This window comes from Nilaparvata lugens, chromosome 8 (assembly GCF_014356525.2).
Source record: "Nilaparvata lugens isolate BPH chromosome 8, ASM1435652v1, whole genome shotgun sequence".
NCBI classification, from domain to species: Eukaryota; Metazoa; Arthropoda; class Insecta; order Hemiptera; family Delphacidae; genus Nilaparvata; species Nilaparvata lugens.
The window spans coordinates 48885943-48907678 of NC_052511.1; the positions used below are offsets into that span (position 1 = coordinate 48885943).

Below are 21736 nucleotides of genomic sequence, written 5' to 3' on the forward strand. Positions count from 1 at the left end.
ATTTTAAGTGATTAGTGAGTGTTATTTTGTTATTCAATTTGGTTTGTAAAAAATCTAAATTAGAGCTTTTTTGTTTTCAAATGTTTAAACAGAACATTGAACCTGAATTCAAGTGTATGGAACATAACCTACTTTTTGGACTATTTATAGTGCATTTTCTCCTCAAACTCAATGTTTTCACAATCAAGATTTCTTTCTAAATAATGTTAGGACTACATTTTTGACTTTCAGAAAATTTATTACTTTTTAATAAATATCAAAAGTTACTGTACTGAATGACTGAACCACAGAAAAGAGAAACTACAAAAAAACTTTTCTCTAAACCTTGTTCATATTATTGTACTTATTTTATTGCCCATTCAAATATTTACCGCGCCAGCAAAAACGAGCTTTATGATAGAAGACGATCGACTTCTAGAAGGCATTGCATTTCTCAGTTCAGCTCCAGCTGCTTTTGATTCAGATTTCAGACCAGATGATTTTGTATTCAAGTTCCAGATTTGTTGCTTGTCTGTCGTCTGTAATTTATTAAACTTCAATTCTGTTTAAAAATTCTTTCTGATTTCATGTAATGGATAGAATCAAATTACTGGAGGAAAATCTCAGAGAAGCTGCTTGTATTGGCGATATCGACACTGTTGAAGAATTGCTTTCAAAAGGAATCGAACCAAATGCAAAGCATGACATCAATGGATGGTATGTTGATTATTTATGAGATTATTCTTATTTTACCGTGAAATATTTTGAAAGTTGTATCATAACTTGGAGTAGATGAGCTTTACATGATACTGTGAAAGTATTGCAACCGGTAACGTATCTAACCTTACTTGGTCGAAGCTGAATCCGCACATAACAGTGCAAATCAGTAGAAATATTATTCTCATAAATTCAAACAAGATTATTCACACTTGTTTGGCAGAGCTAAATAGAAATAGTCCAATTAGAACCCGTAGAAATAACATTTCTACTGTTGTGTGCGACTCCAGCTTCAAGAAAAGCAACCTTTAGTTGCTTATGTTTGGTTAGTTTTTGTGAGTAGAATAAAAAGTTTGTCATTTATATTATATCATTTAGTAACTACATTTCTAGAAAACTACTGAATGATGAAAACCAAGGATTAATGCATTTATGAATGAATGTTTCAGGACTGCTCTACACTGGGCAGCCAAAAGAGGGCATAAAGACATAGTGGCTCTACTTTTGGAACATGGCGCTGACATGGATATCCTCACTGAAAAAGGAGAGTGTCCTCTTTCTCTTGCTACTCGTCCTGAGGTAAAGTATTTCAAAATAATAGGAATCGTTACTTCATATTTCAAATTGTTTTCAAACTTGAAAATTTAATAACTGAGATCTTTGTCCTGATATAAATATAGTTGAGGCCTCGTAACTAGTTGTAATCCTGGCACCTCAAACGCAGTAGCGGGGGCCACTAACGACAGGACAAGTGTATTGATCATGTGTATACACATGCTCGTCATGCATGTTTTAGCTTCTAACATAATTTTTTTGAGGGTGATGTCCTCATGAGATTGAAGCTTGTGCGTGGGTAATGAGGCAGATGATAATGAGAGATGATGAACCTACAGCTTTAGGTGGGTTCCGAACCACCGGAGTGTGATATATAGAGTAATGTTTTGGAGAAAAAGTATCGAGAATAATGGAATATTCAAACTGCAGAAAAAAGCTGTTAGGATAATTCATAAGATTGATACAAGGCGTTCTTGCAGACCTTATCTTGAAGAAAAAAGATTGCTGACGGTTCCTGCTATTTATATATTAAATTATATTATTCATAGCAATCTTCGTTTTCAAAAATAGACGGATGTATGAGGAGAACCAAGTGAGTCATCCCTAAAATACAAGATTAAGAGGTTTTGTTTACCCACATTATAGACTTAGTCTGCTGGAGAGTGGCCGTTTTATATGGGAATGAAAATATTCAATTCAATTCCATCTCACAAAGAGAAATTTGAGGGCTTAAAGGAGTTCAAAAAACACTCAGGGAATTCCTTATTGTATTGTGTCCTTACAGATTAGCAGACTTCCTTGTTAGTTAATGTTTGATTGACGTATGTTATGTGAAATCTGTTGTGTTCTATTTACTGTTGTGTTGAGATATGAAGGATGGTAGTATTATATTTAGTTATTTCATGTTAAGTCCATAAGGTGGGCATGAGCCGAGAAAGAAAATCTGGAAAAAGCCATACAGAAACGTTGTGACTTGTTTTGCAGTTTAGTTTAGTTTAATTTTTGTCACAGAAAGCTGTATAATCGAGCAGAGCTAGCACATCATGTGACATGTCAGATTTTTATAATCTTACGTTCAAAGAAATAATGTTTTGATATTTTTTTCCACTTTTTATGTATTTGAGAAGTTGATATTGTGGTAATTATTCATATTAAATAAAAATACTAGTAGTTCGGCGAGCAGTAGAAGACCTCGCTCATGAATAGCCTACAACTTTCAAACTAATGAGAAGGGCCATTAAGAAAGTACAGTATATTGTGAAGATTTATCCATGTCATCTATTATCTTCTCCATTGAAAGTGCTAAATGCATTGTTTCCAGGGACACCGGACTTATAAATGTCTCTCAAGGAGGTCCTTCATATCGTCCACATATTAACAATATTACAAATTTTCCAACAATTAATTATAAGAAATCGGTCAACTGACAGAAAATGGAATATGCAGTAGGCAATTTAGACGATGAATCGTCTCACAGACGATAGTGAGACGGAAAATGATTCTAAATAAGATGGGTTTGTTGGTGACATTGACAGGAGTTTGCTAATAATGTTTTTCATGAAAAGTGAATTCAATGTTATGGCGGCTTGTTATGCCTATGCAGAATGTTTATGCTCACAAGTCGGTTTCCGATCTTATACTAAAACGAAAACAAGAGCTAACTAACTAAGCTGTGATGTCTCCGGCCGGTTCGGTAGGTCTAGAAAAAACTATTCATCTATGAAACAGGGAAATATCGTGTTGAAAAGGGAAGAAGAAATGGTGCAATTAGGTGAGAAGTTTTCTTCAATTAATAAATACAGTATGATTTGGAGCGGCTCAGACGTTTCAAGGTTCACCGCTGACAACTCTTGTCCTCTATCGATAGCATTCCAACGACACCATTCTTTCAATACAGCACATTTTAGAGCGGCACAATTTATATTAAAACCGGAGGTCTTATCAAAAATCGTTACACATACGTTTCTGCGCCTTGTTTCAAAGAACTTGTATACCAAATTTCATCCAAATCGGACAATAACTGCGACTGTAACTGCGGTACAAACAAACAAACAGGCAAAAACCGATCGAGTCGAAACTTAAGACCTCAGCTTTGCTTCGGTCAACTAAGAAATTGTCAAAAACCACAGATTTATTGATACTTAGAAAGACCGGTTTCGGTTGTTACACCGTTTACTGTTTATAAGCGATTGACAATGGTGTAACAACGGAAACCGGTCTTTCTAAGTATCAATAAAATCTGTGGTTTTTGACAATTTCTTAGTATTTCTATTTAATATAAATAATTACCACAATATCAACTTCTCAATTACACAAAAAGTGTAAATTTATGAGTATTATACTATGAGTGTAAGACATTTGTCTATTTAGAATATTTTATTTTCTTTAATCTCTTTGTATGCATGAATATGTATTATCATAGAGAAAATATAGAATAAGAAGATATACCATGGGGATATACCATGGGGATATACCATGATAAAACATTGGGGAAGACAAGGAGGGATAGAATACGAAACACCAAAATAAGAGAGGAAGTTGGCATGAGAGATGTAAGTGTGAGGATAGAAATGAGGCAACTTAAATGGTATGGACATATACAGCGGATGGATGACAGTAGAAAAGCGAAACAGTTTGTGAATGTGAGAGTGCAGGGAAGGAGAACTGTAGGACGACCGAGGTACTCATATGAGGACAGAATTGAGGAGATTGGAAGGAGAAGAGGGAAGACTGTTCCGGAGATGAGAAGAATGGCGATGGACAGACGGGTATGGAAGAACTGGGTCGAGGCTACCCCAACGCTGTAAAGGCATAGTGGGGAAAGACAGAGAAGAAGAAGAAGAAGAAGAAGAGAAGAAGAAGAAGAAAAAGAAAAAGAAGATATACCATGGTATAGGGCGTTTATGTCGCAAATTGCACTGTTAACTCAAACCGATAATCCTAGTAGTTATTTTTACTTTCCTTACCCTATTATCATAGGTAAGGAAAGTATTGCTTTCCAAAAACAATATTCTATATTATTAATATAATATAAAATAATAATATTTGACAATTTCTTAGTATTTTTATTTAAAATGTTTTGATAGCCCACTTTCTAGCCAACGCTCCCTCAAATCAGTAGCTGCTAACACTAAACGCAACCAGTACGTGCATGCGTTCAGTGCGAGTGCTCCTATTGGTCTTTACACCGTTTTTCTCATCTGCGCGCTTGTTCATGCACATATGTATTTGCACACATGCACTTGAACACATATACGCTACATATTCGATGTAATCACTGGCCTAACCATGACCAATTTAAACGCCCCTTAAGGGTATGATCTAAACTTGATTTAATCCAACAGGTCCGAGTTTATTTGATTTATCAATTTAATCCGACAGGTCCGCCAACTGTTTGGGCGCCGATCAGTCTTCAATGAACGTTTCGCAGCAAGAAGCCAGCAGCTCCAGTCTGCCAATCACGCCGAGCTATTTGAAAAACCCGCCGCTGCTTTCAAAAGCAAATGGCCGCCGTCGACATCATGGCGGCAGCGCGCCGGTTGCCATGGAAACGGCGCAGCAGAACCAGATCACGCATGCGCAGCATTCGGCGGTTGCCAATGGATCTAGTGACGGTCAGTGTTTTATACCTAGTCCACACGTTAGCCCAGCTGGTAAGCTTGGCCTCGTTGGTCTTCGAAGGCCGATGAAGGTGAGCGCTGGCAAAGCACCCATCCACACTCTGGCATTCGTCGTCATTTGTACACATTGGGCCAGAGTGTGGATGCGGCATAAGGGCATGATCACAGTGGATGCAAGTGCATGCGTGCATGCCCAAGCGCGCAGATGAGAAACAAAATCTGGAAAGAGCAATAGGAACATTCACACTGAACGCTTGCATTTGCTTGTGGTGTTCAGTGTGAGCAGCTACAGTCAAGTCACAACTAGCTTCAATGGCTCTTTCCAGATGTTATTTCTCGGCTCATGCATGATTTCAGGTGCTCTTCCACATATACGCATTCAATTTGATCACACCCTTAAGGTCCCCGTTTATACTCTGCGGTTGAAAGTGCGGTCTAAGGCTCAACTCACACTTACGTGACTTGGGTCGAGAAGAGACTCGACTCTAGTGGAGAGCATGTGTTTTCAAATGGTGACACTCAGATCAGTCGATTCTAGTCTCCGCGACTCTCACCATTTGAAAACACATGTTCTCGACTAAAGTCGAGTCTCTTCTCGACCTGTGTCGCGTAAGTGTGAGTTGAGCCTAAGCCTACCTCGACTCAAATCGTACGACTCTAGTCGAGGATACTCCAGTCTCTCGACCATACGACTTTTTGGCGCATAGTCACCACTTCTGTTCCATGCTACTCAATTTCTAACCTTACTTTATTAAAAATATAAGTTCCAATTCGTCACTACTTCCCATATTTACGAATATAATAATAATTATAATAATAATAATTATAAATAATATAATTATAATAATTATAATAATAATAATTATAATTATAATAATTATAATAATTATAATATAATAATTATAATTATAATAATTATAATATATTATAATATAATTATAATTATAATAATTACGAATATGTTGTCTTATCTAAAATGATAAATCAACACTTTCATAAAACATAACCTCACTTTCATTAAAAATGCACAGTACTACCATAGAGAAACAATAGCGTAAGTAGATATCCCATGGTATAGGGAGTTTATGTCGTAACTTTTACTGTTATCTCAAGCCGATAGTCCACGTAGTTCTTTCCCTTGAAGCTGTGTGACGCTGGTAGTCTCTCATATTGTGCCGTTCATACACTTCTATCACCCCAACAACACAGTAATAACAGACAGGCTTAGTCGACAGTAATCGGTTTGGAATCGACCTGAAATTTGGAACATAAACGATGTATACCATGAGATATATTCTTATGCTATCTATTCTCTATGATGATGTTCAGCTTAATTATTCAATCTATTTTGTATCGAATTAGACAGAAATTAATTCAACTTCAATTCATATCTCATTCCTTCCACAGAGTAAACAAATACAAGATCATCTTTCAAAGACAAGTGTGATCCTCTCAATGAAAGATCCTCCTCTTAATATTTGTGCCATCCTCTTAACGAAAAAATATATTTGATTATTTTAAACAATAATCAACAGTTAATATTACATAAGATTTACTGGTATCAGCTGTCCTGTAAGGCTAGGCGCCCGTTCAAAACAGTAAAAATCGACAGTAATCGGCTTGAGATAACAGTAAAAGTTGCGACATAAACTCATTATACCATGGGATATCTACTTACGCTATTGTTTCTCTATAGTACTACGCAACTCAAGTCGAGTCGCCGCTCGACTCAGTCTCACAGTCGTGAGGTCGAGAGGTCGGTTGAATGGCCTAAGTGTCGCAGAGGCTAAATTCGCAGTCTCTTCTCGACCTGAGTCGCATAAGTGTGAGTTGAGCCTTAAAGCTCGACTCTAGTCGAGAGCATGTGTTTTCAAATGGTGACAGTCGCGGAGACTAGAATTTACTGGTCTGAGTGTCACCATTTGGAAACACATGCTCTCGACTAGAGTCGAGTCTCTTCTTGACCTGTGTCGCGTAAGTGTCAGCTGAGCCTTAAAGCTCGACTCTATTCGAGAGCATGTATTTTCAAATAGTTACAGTCGCGGAGACTAGAATTGACTGGTCTGAGTGTCACCATTTGGAAACACATGCTCTCGACTAGAGTCGAGTCTCTTCTTGACCTGTGTCGCGTAAGTGTGAGTTGAGCTTCAAGGTTTGATCACATTGAATGCGTATATATTCAAGTGCACGTCGAATCATACATGAGCTGAAAAACAAAACTTGAAAAGTGTAATTTAAGCTCGTTTTGATTTGCATGCTCACACTGAACGCAATCAGCAACTGCACGCTTTCAGTGAAGTGTACCTATTAATCTTTCCAGATTTGACTTTGCCTATTGTTCTAAAAATTTAACAGCAATAGAATCATATTTATTTATTTATTATTTATTTATTATTTATTTATTTATTATTTATTTATTTATTTATTATTATTTATTTATTTATTTATTATTTATTTATTTATTTATTTATTTATTTAGTTTCTCATCTGCATGCTTGGTCATGCATAACCATGCATGCACTTGTACAGATGGCGCACGATATGATACTAGTTCTGTCATAGAAAGTTCATTGTGAAAGTAATACAGAAAAATGAGATATAACTTGTCTACTGTATACCTGGAGATTAGTCTCTGGCCATTACATTTGTAATGTGGCCAGCTTCTTGTCTGATAACTGCTTCAACACGAACGCCTATGTTATTGGTGACTCGGCGACACATATCCTCGGTTATCTCGTTACATACATCAATGATTAGCACTCGCAGATCCATCAGTGTGTTGGGATGTTTAGAGATGATCTTCTCCTTCAGAAATCCTCAAAGAAAATAGTTGCAATGATTTAAATCAAGACTGTTTGGGGGCCAGTTATGCCCACACGCTAAACGATTCGCAAAAGGTCATTTCAAACCGATTTCCGAATCGTTCTGGCCCCCAAACAGTCCTGATTTGAATCCGTGCGACTATTTTCTTTGAAGATTTCTGAAGGAGAAGATCTTCGCTAAACATCCTAACACACTGATGGATCTGCGAGTGCTAATCATTGAGGCATGTATCGTGATAACCGAGGATATGTGTCGCCGAGTCACCAGTAACATAGGCGTTCGTGTTGAAGCAGTTCTCATACAAGAAAATGACCACATTGAACATGACAATGGTCACAAACTAATCTCCAGGTATACAGTAGACAATTTATATATCATTTTTCTATTGTTTTCACAATAAACTTTCTATGACAACACTAAATGTTGGAGTAAACACTGATCTTGTTTACACCAAAACAAAATGTTAATAACTTAATCCTCATAGATTCTATTGGATTGAACATACTTATCATACAAATGATGAACTTATGTGTTTGTCAAGTTCCGTTCAATCTAATGGAATCTATAAGGATTAAGTTATTAACATTTTGTTCATAACTTTGATGTGAACGAAGCTTTAGAATCTCTTCAGTTCATTTTCAGAACTGTGATGTTGAATATTTTTTTAGAAATTCAATTTTTTGTTGAATTAATTTTCAGAACTGGTACTGAAGGTGCGGGTGGCCAACAGTGGTGACCCAGACTTCATGGAGGTGGAACTGCCACAGAACGAGCTCACCTACTACACACTGCTCAGGGTCTGCTGTGAGGAACTCGGCATTACCACGTCACAGGTTAGCTACTCACTTCAAACTGACAGTATTCCTAAATTATTGTAAAACTATAGTGAGGCCCACGTTATAATGACAGTGTTTGATTAGCTTAGCAATGGTATCGCTATCCTTGTCTATCATTCAACAAAGCCGATATCGCTATCTCTTTCTCGCTTTGCTCTGTTGCCAGATCGTCTTTTAACAATCAAATAAAATTTATTCATCAAAAACAATTACATTACAAATTAGAATACTATAACAATTGATACAATTGAAACAATGAAGTTTTATGCATTGAATAATTTCCTAATAGGCAAAGATAATTCAATGAATAAATACACACCCCACTATAAATGATATGATTGTGTTGGGATCTAAGTATAGCCACCTCTAATACAATGCCCTGGCCTACGATATTGCAACGTCGCAGTGTAGGCCTAGAATCTAATACATGATTGGTGAAAAAGATTATTTTCACCAATCATGTATTAGATTCTAGGCCTACACTGCGACGTTGCATTATCGTAGGCCAGGGCATTGTATTAGAGGTGGCTATGATATAAGTTATTGATTGCTTGTTGCGTGTTATAATTACTATTTACAAACTTCATTCACTGATATGTGATTAAAGTTTTTTATAATGAAATTAGTAAAATTTATAATACAAACAAAATATGAAATTAGTAGATGTTCTATTAAGGATAATTATAAGAAAGTAAATTTTAAGAAAAATGAAAAACTAGTGAAGGAAAAGAATGGGGAATAAATAGTTTCAATATCTACAGTCTAACTAAATTTTCACAATTTTCTACTCCAATATCACTAACCGGGAAAATAAACTTTTCTTGAACCTGTGTCTATTGAATTCTTCCCTAATGTAACTTGGTATTGAATTGTAAAATTTTGGTCCCAAATATTTCATTTATTCATATACAATAGATACAATGCAGGTAAAAAACAGACATTCGCCCAAAACTGCTTTTAACCTTAATTTGGAATACACGGTCTAGAGGTTATGTAAATAATAACTTAATTAACACACTATTTTGAGTCCAAAAAAATGTATGTACTACAATAATTTTGGATTTATCACATTAATTAATTTCAAGATACAAATCAAAACCAAAATCTTCCTTCACAATCACAAAAAAATATTAAAAATTCCACTTAAATCCACAAATATATGTAGTTTCTTTGCCCAAATGTAGTGTTCATCCTTGGTACTATTAAATTCGTGTTTCAATGTAGAATTAATAATTTATTAACAAAATATTTCATCCTTATTATGTAAATTCATTACGAATTTATTGAAAAATATACCTTCTTGCTTAATAAAATAGAATTGATTATTTAAACGAGAATGAATCGTTAATATTACATCAATAAACCTGTATCAGCTACCGTCTGTGGAAGGCATTGACGAGACAGAGGATCGGGAACGTTGTTCTGCTATCTTTCTCCACTGCCATTATAACGTGGACCTCACTATAGTCAGTTGTCCGTCCTGTGAGATGTCTGAATGTATGTTCTTCCACATACCCGGTCCTCACTCTGTTGTAAGGCCGAGCTATTAAGCTGCGTACACATATTCGCGCTTCCAACCCGCACCGAGCACGCTCCTCCCTCGTACCACCATCGAACCACAGTCGCTCCGCCCACGCACCCATCATGAACGTTACGGAAGATGTTAGATCTTCTCGCGTTCCCCGGTCGAACCACTGTTGCTCGCCGGTCGATCATCAATCGCTCTGCTGGAGTGACGTTCGGTTGCGGAGCAGAGCGACAGTCTGTACGCACCTATAGGGGACTCCTTGAACTTTTCGAGGTGGTGCTTGGGGAGATCAGTATAGTTTGTATTCCTTATCATTGTGTCGATGCTTGTCACCCCTTAATGAGGTTTTCTTTCTTGCCAGGATCGTGGTCTCAAGAATATACAGTGAGAATACAGTCAGTAGATCATATTCTTTAAAGAGCGGCTTACATTGTTCCAACTTGTTAACTCCCAGTATTGTTCTCAGGCCTTCTTTTGGATGATGATTATTATTATTATTATTATATTATTATTATTATTATTATTATTATTATTATTAAAACCGGTTTTTTTAATATAATGTGGCGGCGCAGAACCAGATCACGCATGCGCAGCATTCGGCGGTTGCCAATGGATCTAGTGACGGTGAGTGTTTTATGAATGCCTAGTCCACACGTTAGCCCAGCTGGTAAGCTTGGCGTCGTTGGTCTTCGAAGGCCGATGAAGGTGACCGCTGGCCAACTACCCATCCACACTCTGGCATCCGTCGTCATTTGTACGCATTGGGCCAGAGTGTGGATGCGGCATAAGGGTATGATCACAGTGGATGTAAGTGCATGATTGCGTGCATGCACAAGCTCGCAGATGAGAAGGAAAATGTGGAAAAAGCAATAGGAACACTCACACTGAACGCTTGCACTTGCTTGTGGTGTTCAGTGTGAGCAGCTACAGTCAAGTCACAACTAGTTTCAATGGCTATTTCCAGATGTTATTTCTTTATTATTTATTTATTCTTTTTTACAATGGAGCACAGATCGGGAGAGAAAAACTAAGAATACCTTGTACTATTTCTCTCCCAAATTTAGGTAACATTAAAAGTCCAAATGAGGTTATCTTAATCAAGGTTATTTCTGGGCTTATACGTGTACTTGTACATACACGCATCCAATTTGATCACACCCTTAAGGTCCCGTTTATACTCTGCGGTTGAGGGTGCGGCCTTAGGCTCAACTCACACTACCTCGACTCAAATCGTTCGACTCTAGTCGAGGGGATACTCCAGTCTCTCGACCATACCTTGGACCAGTTATAGAATAGACACGGCCCATTCTGTTTAATGCTTGTCTCAAAACTTCAATTTTTTTAAATTCATTTTCAGAACTGTATAATTCTTGCTCTTCAGAACAAGAACGAACTGAAGGTTAGAGTAAACACTGATCTTGTTTACACCAAAACAAAATGTTAATAACTTAATCCTCATAGATTCTATTAGATTGAACATAACTTATCATACAAATGATGAACATATGTGTTTGTTAAGTTCCGTTCAATCTAATGGAATCTATAAGGATTAAGTTATTAACATTTTGTTCATAACTTTGATGTGAACGAAGCTTTAGAATCTCTTCAGTTCATTTTCAGATCTGTGATGTTGAATATCTGTTTAGAAATTCAATTTTTGTCGAATTAATTTTCAGAACTGGTACTGAAGGTGCGGGTGGCCAACAGTGGTGACCCAGACTTCATGGAGGTGGAACTCCCACAGAACGAGCTCACCTACTACACACTGCTCAGGGTCTGCTGTGAGGAACTCGGCATTACCACGTCACAGGTTAGCTACTCACTTCAAACTGCTGTCAGTATTCCTAAATTATTATAAAACTATAGTGAGGCCCACGTTATAATGACAGTGTTTGATTAGCTTAGCAATGGTATCGCTATCCTTGTCTATCATTCAACAAAGCCGATATCGCTATCTCTTTCTCGCTTTGCTCTGTTGCCAGATCGTTTTTTAACAATCAAATAAAATTTATCCATCAAAAACAATTACATTACAAATTAAAATACTATAACAATTAATACAATTGAAACAATGAAGTTTTATGCATTGAATAATTTCTTAATAGGCAAAGATAATTCAATGAATAAAATACATCCCACTATAAATGATATGATTGTGTTGGGATATAAGCATAGCCACCTCTAATACAAGGCCACGGCCTACGATATTGCAACGTCGCAGTGTAGGCCTAGGATCTAATACATGATTGGTGAAAAAGATTATTTTGCGACGTTGCAATATCGTAGGCCAGGGCCTTGTATTAGAGGTGGCTATGATATAAGTTATTGATTGCTTGTTGCGTGTTATAATTACTATTTACAAACTTCATTCACTGATATGGGATTAAAGTTTTTTATAATGAAATTAGTAAAAATTTATAATACAAACAAAATTATGAAATTAGTAGATGTTCTATTAAGGATAATAATAAGAAAGTAAATTTTAAGAAAAATTAAAAATTAGTAAAGGAAAAGAATGGAGAATAAATAGTTTCAATATCTACAGTCTAACTAAATTCTCACAATTTTCTACTCCAATATCAACTAACCAGGAAAATAAACTTTTCTTGAACCTGTGTCTATTGAACTCTTCCCTAATATAACTTGGTATTGAATAGTAAAATTTTGGTCCCAAATATAATGTAGTTTCTTTGCCCAAATGTAGTGTTCATCCTTGGTACTATTAATTCGTGTTTCAATGTAGAATTAATCATTGATTAACAAAATATTTCATCTTAATTATAAGAATTCATTATGAAATTATTTAAAAATATACTTTCTTGCTTAATAAAATAGAATTGATTATTTAAACGAGAATGAATCGTTATTATTACATCAATAAACCTGTATCAGCTACCGTCTATAGAAGGCATTGACAAGACAGAGGATCGGCAACGTTGTTCTGCTATCTTTCTCCACTGTCATTGAATTGAATTGAATTTATTGCCAAAAATTACAAATACATATTGTACAATATTAATTACAAGAGTATACAATACAAATAGACATTGATTTTAACTTGAGTACAACAATATTATCAATGTAATATTTGGCACTGCCTACATAAGAAACCTTGTGTGTTTGCAGTTCACTTATTCTGCTTCAAGTACTTTATATACGATTCAAATTTTATAATGTTAAAGAAAGTATTACAGTAATTTACAAAAATCGCAAAAGCTTGGAAAAAACAAAACTTAAGAATACTAAATATTATATGATAAAGTGATATCCAATTAATTATTGTGACGTCTTGAGGCTATCATGACAGTTAATCTTTCAAAAAGAGAAAATAAATACAATAAAACTAAACTCCTGCAAGATGACGTGGGACAGTTACATACCTGGTTTAAGAACCTGAAACTGAAAAACCATCGTTCAATAATATGTAAATTGATGCCTGCATATGGTTAGCTTGATGAGTTCTGTGTTAAATCTATTGTTAGGACGTGTGTTATGGGGTGTAATGTGTGCAGGAAAAGTCGATTTATTCTTATTAATATAGAGTATTATGTTTTTAATATAATTCTGTGTTATTGTCGGGACCTTAAACTCAAGAAAAATTTCCCTACTAGGATAGAGTCATGGCTTTCCTAATGCAGCTCTTATAATATGTTTTTGTAGGATAAATTTTTTTAATGTGTATCATATACAGCTCCCCATACATCATTAATGTATTGAAATAATGAGTGAGCAGATGCAAAGTAAATTTTTTGTATAATGTCTTTGTTTTTTATTTTATTTATTTTGTATAAAATGTAAATAAGGTATTTCAACTTTGAGCACAAATAGTCAATGTGTTTGTTCCATTTTATATGTTCATCTAAGAGTATACCAAGATATTTAATTGTGTGCACCCTTTCTAATTTTTTATGTACTTCTGTATTATCCGTAGTGTTTTCATTGCGATTATTTGTTGTTCCTATTGTAAGATTTAAATCTGACCATTATAACGTGGACCTCACCAGTCAGTTGTCCGTCCTGTGAGATGTCTGAATGTATGTTCTTCCACATAACCCGTCATCACTCTGTTGTAAGGCCGAGCTATTAGGGGACTCCTTGAACTTTTCGAGGTGGTGCTTGGGGAGATCAGTATAGTTTGTATTCCTTATTATTGTGTCGATGCTTGTCACCCCTTAATGAGGTTCTCTTTCTTGCAAGGATCGTGGTCTCAAGAATATACAGTGAGAATACAGTCAGTAGATCAAATTCTTTAAAGAGCGGCTTACAGTGTTCCAACTTGTTAACTCCCAGTATTGTTCTCAGGGCCTTCTTTTGAATTATAAGTATCCTATCCAGGTGTGTCTGTTATGCTGTGTGCTGAGCCCCATGCCACAATATCGTATCTAACGGCGAATAGAACATAATACGCCATGAATGCTGTTTTTCTCTCCGATATATTGCCTAGTCTTCGAATAACATAGGCTGCAGATGATAGTTTTTATTTGACTGTATTTCACATCGGGATTAAGCTATATTATAGATATTATTTTGTGGATAAATAATGAATATTAAGTTTTTTTTGGTCCTGCAAAATTATTTATTTAATATGTGAATATTTCCTATTTTAGTGATAATAATGTGAAATATTTCTTCTATGTTTGGCTTTGAAGCAACTAAATTTAAAAATCTACATTGTATTAAGGACTGAACATTTTGTGAAGTGAACAACTACAAGACTTAACCTATTTCAGATTATGTGTAACTTTATCTAAATTTGAGAGAGGAATAGCACAAGGTTACCTTTTCTTCTCCCTATCATTTTGATGATGTACTTATTGTATAATAAGTAATATCTGAGTGTCCACAACACTCTTTTCATTGAGGGCTGACAAAAGTTTATGATGCTGGAGGAGAGGCATGTCAGTGGCTCCGGAACTTACTAGATTCTATTAGTATTTGACATTTTAACTGTAAAATTGTGTTTTTTCTAACTTTGGTCTATGAATGCATATGCATATATACAGGGTGTCCCACCAAGGTTGTAACTGCCGTTGACCATAGATTCTACTCGACATTTCTGACAAAAAAGGTTTGGTATACTTTTTTCCTATCGACCTTAGTTTCCGAGATATATCGATTTTTCGATATTTTCAGAATATGTCTTCTTCCGTTCATTAAATACATAATGGCCCAGATGAATAAAAGCAGAGCAAATGCTCATGAGCAAGAGCATGGAGCATAAGGTTTTGCTCATGAGCAAAAGGTGGAGGCAAAAGCATTTGCTCATTTTTATATGAATAAGCTTTACCTTATACTCTTACCTCATGCTCCTGAACTCTGGAGCAAATGCTCACGTATTTTAAAGACTTTTCATCAGCTGATTCGCTTTTGTAGCCTTACTTTGTTTTTATAGCTCACGGAAGCGCTAAATATGCAAGTAGGGGGCACCACTTGTGTTTGCGTCGTCTGCTCTGTTTTCTATTTATGAATAGAGTTTTAGGTTAGTTGAGTTTAGAATTTTGAAATAATAGCGTGAAAAAATGTCATCTCTATAATAATCTTCAGCATATTCTAATAATATCAATAGCCTTCTCATAATCATCTACACTCTCATCTTCTTAAATGCCTATTTCCTATTTTGTGATGGCTATCTTTATATCAGGTAGCTATCTTTTGTATTTATTCTTTTGTAGGGAAAATGGTAATATATATCAAGCAGATGTTGACTTTATAGCCTGAATCAAAAAATAAAAATTATTATTTTATCTACCAATGTTATTACATTAGTGTCATTTGCATTGTAAATAAATAAATAAATCTCACTATAGATTTACTAGCAACTTTCTCCCATCTCCCAGCGTTATAGTACTGCCACCAGCTGGCTCAGATCTAAGAATAGTAAACTTGAGATGCGCGTGAACACTAGTGTCAGATGATCAATTTTCATAACGGCAAGGAAAGTTGTGTGAGTGCGCCACACCAGATTTTTTTTGTAGATAATTTCGGATGAATGATAATTGATTAAATTATTAACAATATTGTTTGTGGAGAAATTAATTATTGAAAATGTGATTGACAGGTGATCCGTATCCGTAAACTGCCAGACACGATGATCAGGAAAGATAAAGACGTGCAGCGATTGGCCAATTTCCAGGAGATCGAATTGGTTGTAGCAGGTCAGCACGGATTGGCCAAGGCGGGACCCAATGGCATCATTTTCCCCTCAGGACCCACGGCCAACGGCTATCAGTCCATTCATCTCTACAAGAATCAGACCATTTTGTACTAGGCATGGTTAGTTTTGTAATGAGAATGTTTCATTTTGTACTGAAAATGGTTACTTTGTACTTGAATAGCGTTGAAGTCGTTGGGTATGAGTTTTGAAGATTTTGATACGTGTGTCAAAGTTGAGGATACGTGTATCAAGTCGTGAGATACGTGTGTCAAAATTGAGGATACGTGTATCAGATTGAGATAAGTCTGTTAAATTTGAGGATATCATTGTTTATTCTAAGCTGTATACAGATCAAATATATAGAGAAAATATAGCATAAGAAGAGATTCCATGATATAGGTAGTTTGTTCCAAATTTCAAGCCGATTACTGTCGACTACTGTCATAGCCACCTATAATACAAGGCCGCGGCCTACGATATTGCAACGTCGCTGTGTAGGCCTAGAATCTAATACATGATTGGTGAAAAAGATTTTGAAAAAGATCACCTGGTATTTTTCAAAATCTTTTTCACCAATCATGTGTGTATTAGATTCTATAGTGAGGTCCACGTTATAAAGACAGTGGATAAAGATAGAAGAATAGCGATGCCGATTCTCTGCATTAATTAATCATATTTCTACACTTTCAAAAACATGATTGGCATCGTTGTGGACCTAGAAAAGGATAGTACCACCGGCTTTGTCGAATGATAGACAAGGATAGCAAAACCAAAGTTGGTCATATACTGTCATTATAAGGTGGACCTCACTATAGGCCTACACTGCGATGTTGCAATATCGTAGGCCGCGGCCTTGTATTAGAGGTGGCTATGCTACTGTCTATTATTTGGGGTGAGAGTGTAAGAACGGCACAGTATGAGAGACTATCAGCGTCACATTTCTTCATACAAAAGAACATTTCTTCAAGAAAATTTCTTCATCAGCTTGACACAAAATTTGAACATAAGCGCCCTATACAGAGTGTTCTGAAAACAAATTCTAATTAACATAGGTCCGAAAATGCTTATTTACCAAGTTATACAGGGTGGAAGATTTCGTCTTAATTTCTGTGCCCCTGCTGAAACGAAGCCCTGCGGATATTTGTTGGCTGTTAATTAAGATGTACAATTCAGCGTACTTTATGTAAAATGAACTGAAAAATTGGATTAAACCGTTTCCAGACCTGTAGCTTCAGTAATTTTTAAGATATATGACGAAATATGCGAAACTTGGTCTCGAAAAACAAGTTCCTTTAAGGTTTGAAGCAGATTTACTATGTTAAATGTACAATAAAAACAATATGTTTTTACAGAACTTGTAGACAATTTAATTTCGAAGAGAAAGATTTAGAATGCATCTATAATAGACAAACGCAACCTTGAAAAATAATCATTAATTACATACAAAACTTATGAAAAATAGAGAGCTTAACAGATTATGTCTATTTTTCATGCGTTTTGTATGTAATAAGGGATTATTTTTTTAAGGTTGCGTTTGTCTATTATAGACTTATTCTACATCTTTCTCTTCGAAATTAAATTTTCTACAAGTTCTGTAGGAAAATATTTTGTGTTTATTGTACATTCAACATAGTAAATCTACTTCAAACCATAAGGGACTTGTTTTTCGGGACCAAGTTTCGCGTATTTCGTCACATATCTTAAAAATTACTGTAGCTACAGGTCTGGAAACGGTTTAATCCAATTTTTCAGTTCATTTTACATAAAGTACGCTAAATTGTACATCTTAATTAACAGCCAACAAATACCCGTAGGGCTTCGTTTCGGCAGGGGAACTGAAATCTTCCATTCTGTATAACTTGGTAACTAAGCATTTTCGGACCTATGTTAATTAGAACTTTTTTTCTTCTTTTGATGAGAGGAATCACGCCCTGATGTATGGGCACCTTTTTTCAGAACACTCTGTATATACCATCTTCTTTTGCTATATTTTCTCTATGATACAGACTTGCACGCCTCCAACACAGGTCTTAGGAATGTGAGATATCAACATTGACATAATTTATTGTGTTTTACATATTTGTGAAGGTGCGTATAGATATACGCGTCGCGTACATGAGCAATTCACTTTTAATCAGCTGACTATATCTGTATTTTTACAGAAACGGTATAAGATATAGATATAAAAAGCTTGGCATCAGCTGATTAAAAGTGAATTGCTCATGTTCGCGGCGCGTGAATCTGTACGCACCTTTACATTTGTGATACATGTGTCTTACATTCCAATGTCGAGATTTTGTGATACGTGTATCCTGAATTCAAGATACATATTACCAGGATACAACAAGATATTATCCCACAATGTATCTCCAGATTCATGTAAGATACATGTCATGTTGTGAAGTCTGAGATAAACTAAAAACAGAACCAAAGATGAAAATTTGAAGTGGGAGTGAATTTTGGAGTAATTTTACTAAGATAAGGTAGTCATCTTTTTTGAAAGTCGGTGGTATTATTACAAGTTTCTGATTCTATGTTAGATTTTCAAGAAATTCTCTTGTAAGGCTATTAATTAGTCTTGAATGGAAGATGACTAAACATTCTAAGTGTATATCACAGTCAGATGTGTTGTCTTTTTGGACTGATCAGCTATCACTTTTAACTCAAATGAGTTTGGACGTTGAATATTTTCAAGAATTCATTTCTATTTGATGAAAGGCTATGATTCTAATTCAAGAATTTATTTCTATTTGATGAAAGGTTATGATTCTAATTCAAGAATTCATTTCTATTTGATGAAAGGTTATGATTCTAATTCAAGAATTCATTTCTATTTGATGAAAGGTTACGATTCTAATTCAAGAATTCATTTCTATTTGATGAAAGGTTACGATTCTAATTCAAGAATTCATTTCTATTTGATGAAAGGTTACGATTCTAATTCAAGAATTCATTTCTATTTGATGAAAGGTTATGATTCTCTCAGTATGATGTGTAGTTTTATTGAACTATTTGTAATCAGCTACTGATTTCATACAAATATAAGGGATAATTGAAATTATTTAAAAAATATAGCATTTCTTTCTAAGCAAGTCTATGAATCATTCATCATTTTTACAGAGTAATGATCATTATTCTGATGAAATGTTTCGTAATTTAACTATCATATCAATTGAAGGGGTTATAATACAAGGCGTCCAAGTGACATATTGTTATTTTCGAGAAAATTGAGCCTAAAGTTTACTTACATTAATTAATTCTTCATACATGAAATTAATATATAAATGATATTCACCTATTCCTATAACTATTCAGTGTACTTTTATCAAATCAAACGTACAGTTTCATGTCTCAAATTGCTCTCCTTTCTCAATTATCAGCAAAATAGTGTTAAGAAGTATCACTTGTACCCCTGTTTACCAAACAAAAACTCTATTGTCCAGCTACACATAAATCTATCAAATTTACCAGCAATTGAACAATGATTTATGACCTCATTGCAATATTATCTGATTCGCTAATTGGTTCTTGAGGTATCTTTTGCTTGGTGAGATGGCTTAATCAAGGTTAAATTTAATTTGATGGATACGAGCAACCGTTGTCCTGTAAACAAGGGATCCAAGTCACTTGGACCCCTTGTTTAATCAAATAAACAGCTGTTTGAAAATGTAGTTTGAAAATGGTACACCAGATGTCAGCACTGATTAGACTTATGCATACCTCTTATATACTAGATTTTTACCACTTTCAGCTATCAATTACTGTAGCTAACTCAAAAAATGAAAAATTTCAATTTGACCCCTTGTATTCTGACCCCCTCAATTTAAATTTGAGGAATAATATAACTCAAATTTAAATCATTGATTTTTCTAGCTTGATCGTTTTTCAAAAGCGTATAATTTGTCCTACTAATATTGAAAAGTCAATCATTGTTGATGAATTTCAAAATCCTAAAGTAGCCTAGTCTCATGATTCTGAATAAAGCCAAAGCTGATACATTGCAATACATTTCACTATCATAAATTATTATACTCCAAATATAAGTTCCCTCTCAACATCCTAAGATTGTAAAAATATTGTTAACACTTTCATATCTGCTTGAATTTTTCAATGTTACTCATACATTCACATCCAGAATATCTGCTTGAATATTTTGATATCTCTCACAAACAATTCAACAAAATATGTTTCAATTTTATAATCAAACAATAATTAAACTTCGAGCGGACTTTTTTCTATAGTGAGATGATTCAATTCAAACTGTCAGCATTGGTTGAACGGGAAGCATTTGTGTTATTTATAAGGAAAACTGACAGTTTAAAGTAAATCTCACTATACTATAGTGAGGTCCACGTTATAATGGCAGTGTTTGATTAGCAATGGTGTTGCTATCCTTGTCTATCATTCAACAAAGCAGATAGCGCTATCTCATTCTCGCTTTGCTCTGTTGCCAGATCGTCTTTCAACAATGTAGAAATGATAATTAATTAACATAATATTTCATCTTAATTATGAAAATTCATTATGAAATTATTGAAAAGTATAATTTCATGCTTAAAATGTAGAAATATAATTAATTTACAAATTATTTCATCTTGATTATGAAAATTCATTATGAAATTATTGAAATATATAATTTCATGCTTAATAAAATATAATTGATTATTTTAAACGAGAATGAACAGTTAATATTACATCAATAAACCTGTATCAGCTACCGTCTATTGAAGGCATTGACAAGACAGAGGATCGGCAACGTTGTTCTTCTATCTTTCTCCACTGCCATTATAACGTGGACCTCACTATAGTTCTTAATACTGTTCATTGAAGAATCTCGTTTTTTGAACCGTTGATCTAATATTTATTTTAGAAATTAGTTTGCTACAAATTTATATAAGTTAGTTCATAGTTTTAGTAACATAGTTCAACTGTGAGACGCACGTAGATTAATTTAGAGCACAATAGTACTCTAAAGCATAACATTGCGTTATGAAAATATGTGATAATTTGTTTTGGTGATGTAATACTTATTTATTTATTTATTCTTATGGCTTTTATCAGCAGAGAGATCCTTTTGGATGTTCTGCCTTGCCGTATTACCCAATGTCATCTCCTATCAACACTCAAGTTTATAGGTTATATATTCGGTTCTTCATGATTTCTCACTAAAAATTTGAGTTTAACTTCCTGAGTTTTTATTTTATAAAGTTCAAAATCAAGAAAACTATTTTCAAACACAAATTCACATGTAATACCCAGGATTAATAGCATTGATTCACTCGTTCAATTATCAAACATTTCTTCTTCAAATTCCTTCACAAAGGCTCGGTTGCACAAAAGCATGTTAAAGTTAACCTTGATTGAATGCCACGAGAACCAATCAGAGTATCCTTTCCTAAGGAAACACTTTTTCTTTCATTGATTCTTGAAACAAATGAAAATTGGTGTTAAACATAACCTCAAGGAGTGCTCTATCTAACAAACGTAGTTCTAACAAAATTGGTTCATAAATAAAATGAAATTA

The 21736-nt window shown here is 34.7% G+C and overlaps 1 protein-coding gene across 1 annotated transcript; it reads left to right on the top strand.

The window, feature by feature from the left end:
* The first annotated feature begins 240 nt into the window (after positions 1-240).
* LOC111052308 lies at positions 241-16733 on the top strand. The gene is made up of 5 exons (XM_039434991.1): positions 241-696; positions 1146-1275; positions 4633-4865; positions 11735-11868; positions 16117-16733. Exons 2-5 carry the CDS (start codon positions 1208-1210, stop codon positions 16324-16326), a joined length of 645 nt encoding a protein of 214 aa, XP_039290925.1. The 5' UTR covers positions 241-696; positions 1146-1207; the 3' UTR covers positions 16327-16733.
* The last annotated feature ends 5003 nt before the right edge of the window (positions 16734-21736 follow it).